The sequence below is a fragment of the Micropterus dolomieu genome, linkage group LG08 (genome assembly GCF_021292245.1).
Source record: "Micropterus dolomieu isolate WLL.071019.BEF.003 ecotype Adirondacks linkage group LG08, ASM2129224v1, whole genome shotgun sequence".
Taxonomy (NCBI): Eukaryota; Metazoa; Chordata; class Actinopteri; order Centrarchiformes; family Centrarchidae; genus Micropterus; species Micropterus dolomieu.
The window spans coordinates 10,648,953-10,656,378 of NC_060157.1; the positions used below are offsets into that span (position 1 = coordinate 10,648,953).

Sequence of the window (7,426 nt, forward strand, 5' to 3'; positions counted from 1 at the left end):
TGTGAACAAAATGCAATCTCCAGGCTATTACTTTTCCCATCTGAGTCATTTAGAAATCCATCCGCCCTCTTGTCCCCCTTTCAGCCATTGCTTTTACCACGCTTACGTGATGGGCCACTTTTTTTTTACCTCTCTTTTTTTTTGCGCAGGTGGCACCGACCAGGTGACAACACGAGCCAAACCTACCGTGCACGTGGTACCCTGTTCCGGCTCACCTTCAGCCGAACCAGCACCTGCGTCTAAGTTCCCGCAGAACATAAAGGGAAACAGGGAGGGCCAGTCAGAAAAGAGAAGGAGCAGCATAGGAGTCCGGAGCGCAGCGCGGACGCTTCTTCTTCTCTCCTCCCCCTTCAGACCCCGCCGCTCCACTCCATCTCTCCCTCTCTCTTTTCCTTTTCCTCTCTCTCTCTCTCTCTCTCTCTCTCTCTCTCTCTCTCTCCCTCTTTCTTAAATTGACATTGGTCTGGCTCGAAACATGATAACAGAAAAGCCTTCCTCTGCTCCGCGTTGCCGGGCTGTCCTTAACCCGATCACTTGAAACTCAAATAAGCAGGCGTAAAGACGAAAAAGGATCGCACAGTATCCTATCAGCGGGTGCTCAGAGGGAATAACGACAGACCTTTTATACCACACACACACACACACACACACACACACACCCTTGTATGTGCTATTGCGCATCGTAGATCTTAGAAAGTGCTCTTGTTCAACTACGGTGAAAGTTAACATGTATATGCACGCTTTGATACGCGCAAGCCTGGGATTTGTAGGTTTCTGCCTGGTCGCCTTTGTCCAACAGTCAGCTTCAGGAAGTAAACCCACTCAAGGTAAGTTTTTTACGTCAAAATAGCCCTTTTTTTTCATTTTGCTCCTCATGTGCTGTTTTTGCCAGACAGCTTGGAGCTTAATTAATAGATCTGTCAGATGCTTCTGGAGAGCTGATGGTGAAAATTAGCAAAATTGGGATCAGTTGTCTAATTAAATGGAGCTTAAATGTATGTTTATTAAAACAAATAAAAAGTATAGTATTGCATGGGGTGAAAGTGGATTTAATGAGAGTCTTTGATCCAACAATTATTGTTGATTCACTGACCAATTTTTGCAGTCACTTGATTGCTTGTTTTCTTGTGTAGGTATAAACCCTTAAGGATATTTATGCAGACTTGCTCAGGCAGAAAAGAAATGAAACACAATATGGCTTAAATAAAATTTTGCAGTGAGTTTTCTGTTGTCAGAAAAAACAGTTGTCTTTGATCTTCAAACAGCATCTGTAGTGTGAACAGTTATGTTTCATAGCTAATCCTACAGGTAATTGTAGTGAGACTACCAGGAGGCATTTGTCACAGTCCAGACAAGTATTTGACACTGGCCTGTAACACACACATGGAGGGAGTCTCTGCCTGTCAGACACTGCAGCTACAGTACCGTCCTGCCCAGCTGGCTGCCCTCTTGTCTTGTGAGAAATTATTCAGAGCAGACAGGGGCAGCCTGAATCAAAACTCTGGCACCTTCACAGGAACAAGAGAGACACAGTGTTACACACTCTGATCCACTCAGCCGTCTCCTCCTGGTTTTCATCACTTAATTTTCCCACAATACAAATGCCAAGCCAGAGCTGCCAGAAGTATTTGCATGCAAAGACACATCATGGTTTCTGTGTGAGTGTTGATTGTGGTTAGTGATGTTTCGCACACACAAAAAGACATCTCTCGGGCGGTCGACAAGGCAAAAAGAGAAAGGGGGTGGGTGACTATTTTGCATCCTGGGTGGTCTGCCCCCACTTGTGGGAAAACTCAATATTTACATTTTGCAATTAGAACTACTTTTTCTCACTTTATTTTCCACAACATCGATTACACACTTCATTGTAGCGTGGAATGCTGCTGTATGAGTGTCGATCTGTAATGGCATGCACCTGTTTGTTGGTCACCAAGTGAAACGCCATGGACAACCACTTGATAGGCTTCTCCTCCGGTTCCTGTTTATCAGTGCAAGGCAAGCAGCTCTGTAGTGACATATTATCTGTGTTTGGCTCTGAAGTTATTTGTGAGCATATTTTGTGCCTTACTGAAAATAAATTTTGTGTTTGATGTTGGTGGCACTTCTGTGGCACTGGCAAGTCTGCACGCTGGGAACAATTTTGAAAACTGGAGAAACAGAGACATGAACAATGACACAAAAAAGCACAATTTGTCAGCTCAATATTTATTCAACGCAGATGTTTCCAACGAGAGAGTCTTTGTCTTTCATCAATGTCAGCCTAATCATGGCACTGTGTTTCAGGCATCAGTCATTACTGGAGGGGGGGAGGGGGGGGGGGGGGGGGGGGGGGGGGGGGGGGGAATGAGGGAGGGAAGATTTGAGGATGTGGTGGAGAGAATGACAAAGAAGGGAAAAATGAGACCGGGGGAAACAGGAGAGATTAAGGGTGCAGAGACAGACAGTGAGAGAGGAGGTTTCTTAGTGAGTGAGCAGCAACAAGCGAGGGAAAGAGAAGGAAAGGAAAGAGGGGAGCCATGGACGTCATGGCAAATCACTTTCCCTCGAACGGAGTCAGGAGCTCTTCGTTAATGCAGCGGCACCAAGGCAACGGTTGGTGTGGGGCTGACATGCTGCTGTGGCTGGCTATGTTGGTGTAACCTCTGCTCCGGGGCCTGGGGGTCTAAAGACGCAGGGCTGCCTGAGTGGGGAAGAAGGCCAGATCCAGGCCCGGACACACTGTGGGAACGGAGCAGCCTTGGCAATATGAGGCCCAAGTGATGGGGAGGCTTTCCTAGAGATGCTGCCCGAGTCTTCACTATGAGTGAGATGGAAAGGAAGAACCCCCCCTCCCGCCAACACTCCCTCACCCCTTCCCTTATTCTTTTTCACCCAACTCTTGCTTTGTTTGCTTTGTCCTCGCTTCCTTTCCTTTGCACTTAATGAAGTAGCTGTGTCTTTTCTCAGCCATAAGCAACGGCTGCATTACACCCACCGTGTTAGAAAGCTCGCTGTCAGCCCATGTGCTATTTATATTTTTTGCAACAAAAAAGACCCTCTGTCCCCATCGCCGCTTTCTCCCAGTCCTGTCCTTTTGTTACTTGATCGATGGCTAGATATGTTGCAGGTCTGTGTAAGCATGAAAGTATCAGCGTATGTGTGTGTGCATATGTGTAATTGGGACAGTGAGAGAGGGTATGGGCTGTGTCTGTGGTAATTTGAAACTGTATGTGAAGCCACATAAAAGAACCGTTTAAATGGGGCTTTTATTTCTGCCTATCCATTTGGCCTTGAACTTCTCTAAACCTTTGCTGTTTAGCGGGGTGGGGGGGTGGGGGGGGGGGGGGGGTGGGGGGGGTGGGGGGGGGCAGACAGAGACTGTGGCTCTGTGTTCTGTGAACATGGCCGGTCATCTTGCTTTAGCATTTTGACAGCACTTTGGCATCCCTCTTTCATCACCTTCACTCTCGTCTCTCAGTCTGTATGGCTTCTGCATTGCCCCTGAGTCCTGACAAGCTCCTGCGGTGGTATTTGTTGAGCTGTTACTTATCCCCTGAGACTGGATGTGCCTTAAAACAAGCAGACGTAAAAGTCCCCATTTATGTCTGCCAAAGTACCAATTTTAGTAATTTTTAACTGGGGGCGAATGGAAGATGTATTCAGGCCAGCCAGGAAGAAAGACTTCTGTCCTCATCGGGTTGCTCTGTGACTTTGAGAAGTTAAGGACGCTGCAGAACTTTGCGGTTTGGATCACTTATTGACTGAAGTGACATGTGACCCTTTAATTTCTCCTGTTACTTCTCACTAGGTAAGCCCAAATAAAGCAGATGAGCTCTTAACCAATGCCAAATGCCATTTTAGCCCATACAAAAAGGACTCTCATGATGACGCAAGCCGAGCTTGTCTCAGTCTGTCTTTTCTCTTTCTGCAGCAGGCATGCAGTGTCAGATAGTTGTGTTCTCGTTATGATCAGAGTGTCTGAGGCAGGTTGAGCCTCAGGGTAGCCCCCGGTCACTTGCTGATGAGTGGGTGGAGGGGATCAATCCAGCTTCACTTTACCACTCAGCAGACACTCACAGAAAGCATCTCCCTGACAAGTGGTGCTCCAATACCACTGTACATGTTGTTACAGAGCAGCCGAGAGAGCAGAGAGATTATTATCTTGGCATTACTTGAGTGGTGAAAACACTTGATAACTATTCTGTCCAAGAGCATCGCGGTATGAATCATGAAAACGACTTTGATCTGTGGGTGTGTTGTAAGGACGAGTGAATGTGTATGACTGCGATGAGTGATTTTAGACTGGATATTAATGATTGCACTTAGCAGGCAGAAGTGCTTTCACTTCCCAAAATGAGGATTATATATAGAGAATCCTTTTTAAGGGTTATTGTGCCTATTTTATTCTAACTCCACGGCTTTTGGTGTGGCCAAGCTGCAGCTTAATACAAACATTTTAGTTTAGTTTTAGGGCAGGCAGTCTGCAGCTACATACAGGGTGAGTACCATGTTTACGGGCACATGTAAAGTCGAAGCTGTCTGGCACAAGCTGTGACCCAAGGCAATTCAGTGGGCCTTCGTACTGGACAGTTGCTCACTTTCATCCTGGCTGCTGGAATGTAAAACCAAGACATTTTCCTCTTTGCAACTGAGTGTCAAAGATTGTGGCCTCAAGAAATATGACTTCTCTGCTCATAAGTGCACTTTCCAAATGATTAACATTTAATCATCTATTTTACCATGTCATTTTTTGCTGCATATTCTAATCTTTCTTTGTTAAGAAAACGTGAAATAGGTCATCATTCCACTGTGTTGTAAGCTGCAGGATAAAGTTTTACTATTGCATTTTGATTAAGGAAATTAATTTGACGGCATTAATTTAAAGGAATCGTTCAGTTGGTTGAGAAGATTGATGCCACTGTCATGCCTGTATATTAAACAAAAGGCTACAGCCAACAGCTGGTTAGCTTAGCTTAGCACAAAGCATGGAAATGGTGGGTGAGAACAGCTAGACTGGCTCTGTCAAATGGTTACAAAATCCACCTACCAGCACCTCTTAAGCTCACCAATTAATACATTACATTTTATTCAATCCATCTGGTGACTTCCTGGACCCTCTTCTGGTTGTAAAACAGTGAATTGTGATTTTTACGCTTCAGTTTTTGTACAGAATAAACAAATAAGTTGAGGAGCTAATTAGCGAATTTAAGGGATGCTGACATGACAGTGGTGTCAATCTTATCATCAAATTTTTCGATAGATTGCACATAAGCGTATTTCTCAAAGTGACAAGCTTTTGTTTTAAAGTCTCTTGGAAATTGCTGTTTCAGTGTGCATGTATGAGTAGGAAATCTTCAGTTTGCGTCAAATTATATTTGTTTAACAACTGCCTTCTCATCATCTGCATGCATAAACTATTCTAATCTGTTTTACACATTGTGTATGCAGTACGAATGTTAGGTCACAGCCAAACAAAACCCTGTGACAAAACCTTAACCTGTGGACGCAGATTCCCTGCTTCTCCCCAGGGGAACCCCTGATTTGTTGAGATCCCTCCGCCTTGGTACCTTTTCTCCCTTCCTCAAGCAGAAAATCACTTTATCAGTAGCTAGCGAGGCCCTTGTGACCACAATTTGTCACCTCATTTGGAATGGTTGCAGGGGCTGACAAAGCTGTAGATTTCATGTGCAACAGAGGGCAAAAAAAGTTGTTTAAATCACCCTCAACTTTCCAGAGAACACCAGGACAACTGCTTTGTATGCAGCGCCAGTGTCCAGTGGTAAAAAAACCCAACTTTCAACCCCTCACACTCAGGAGTAAGGAGAGCAGAGCTTGTTTATTTATCAAGGCTTTAATCTGAACAAAAAGTTCCAAATGAGGCCTGTGATGCTTCTCTCAACTGTGGCATTGTGGTTAAAATTAGAAAACTCTCTCCTGCTCCCATCTCTTCCTCTCTTTCCCTCTCACCCTGTCAGTGGCCTTTGTTCTCTGTGCAGATGCAGCACTGTGCTGACAACATCCCTGTTGGTTTCGGGGGAGGATGGAGTCAGTGTTGACGGCACTCTGACCCCCCAGTTTTAAAACTCACCTCTAGAGCCCCCTTCACAAGTGCTGATGGCTCGCTGAGGAGCCTCAGTGCCATCCCTCAGTGCCGTCCCTCAGCCAGCTGCAGCGGCTCTTAGATCATTAATCCTCTAACCCCCCACCGCAGAGCCCACATTTGTTTTTGTGTTCCATTACTCACTGATTGGGGATACTGTGACTCAGGAGAAGATATCAGTGGGACTGTTACACAGCCTCTGAACGTTTGTAGGCCCGCTGCTGACGCTACACCAACCTTTCCAAGTTCTCCCTCTTCCCCGCTCCCTCCTGTGACCTCTTGGCTGAATAATGGGGCTGCGTCTCTCTTTGAGAGATTTGGGGGGGTCAGCGAGGGACATCATTAGGCTGGTCTGCGGTGGTCAGCGTTGTCAGAGGGGGGTTGGGGGTCAGAGAGAGCCTTGTTTACAGACTGTGTGTGTTTACATTCCTGATGGTGAGCGCCAGCTTTAGAGACTGCTGGAAGTGAAAGGAAATGCTCTTATTCTGCTTAGTAATGGAAAAATCCAACCCAATACATCAAGGAATCCAGATGAAAAAACAGCCAAGTTATTTATTTGGTGGGCTCTGGCCAATGCATTCTGGGTAGAAAGAGGGATGACTTCACTGATGAATTTGAGACTTCCTCAATGGACAGAGGCATGGGCAAGACCATATGACCCAGTATTTAATCACCCCCGGTGAACTCCATTATATTTATTGCAGGCTGTAATAGCTTAGACTGCTGATAAATGGCAAGTTCTGGTTATTCATGTCTCTTGTGTTTTAAATCACTACACTATCCATCATTTAGGCTGCAACTAAGGATTATTTTTTATGATCGGTTAATCTATAATCTTAGTCTATAAAATGTCAGCAAATGTAAGTTCCATTGTAACATCCTAAAATGTCTTGTTTTGCTCACCCAACAGTCCAAAACTGAAAGAGATTTAGTTTAGTGTCATAGAAGAGTAGGAAAATATGAACATATTCAGATTTGAGTAAAATCTGAATATGTTCCAAACGTTTCACCTGAACAAGAGAATTTTGGCAAATAATTGCAGATTCATTTTATGTTGATCAACTAATTGATTAATCAACTTATCATTACAGCTCTACAAGCATTCGGACCTTTAACCATAATTTGCTGCAATGGTCACAGCACATAATACTGTAATATTATATGGTTGACGTGTCATTCACAGGTTTACATAGGGTACCTCCTTTGGCGAGGGGACATTTCCAATACTCAAAATGTATGTAAAAAAAAAAAAGAAGAAGCTCTTAATATGTATAAAGTTTGTTTTTCTTAGTGTGTATTGTTTTGTTTTGCTGTATACTGATGAAAAATATCTAGTTGGGGAAAATG

General features: G+C 44.6%; 1 protein-coding gene across 1 annotated transcript in view; it reads left to right on the forward strand.

Annotated features, from left to right (window-relative positions):
- The first annotated feature begins 727 nt into the window (after positions 1-727).
- scube3 (signal peptide, CUB domain, EGF-like 3) overlaps positions 728-7,426 on the forward strand; it is a 49,808-nt gene continuing 43,109 nt past the window's right edge. Inside the window, exon 1 of the mRNA XM_046055516.1 lies at positions 728-827. Coding sequence (XP_045911472.1) covers positions 728-827 — 100 coding nt within the window. The remainder of the gene's footprint in view (positions 828-7,426) is intronic.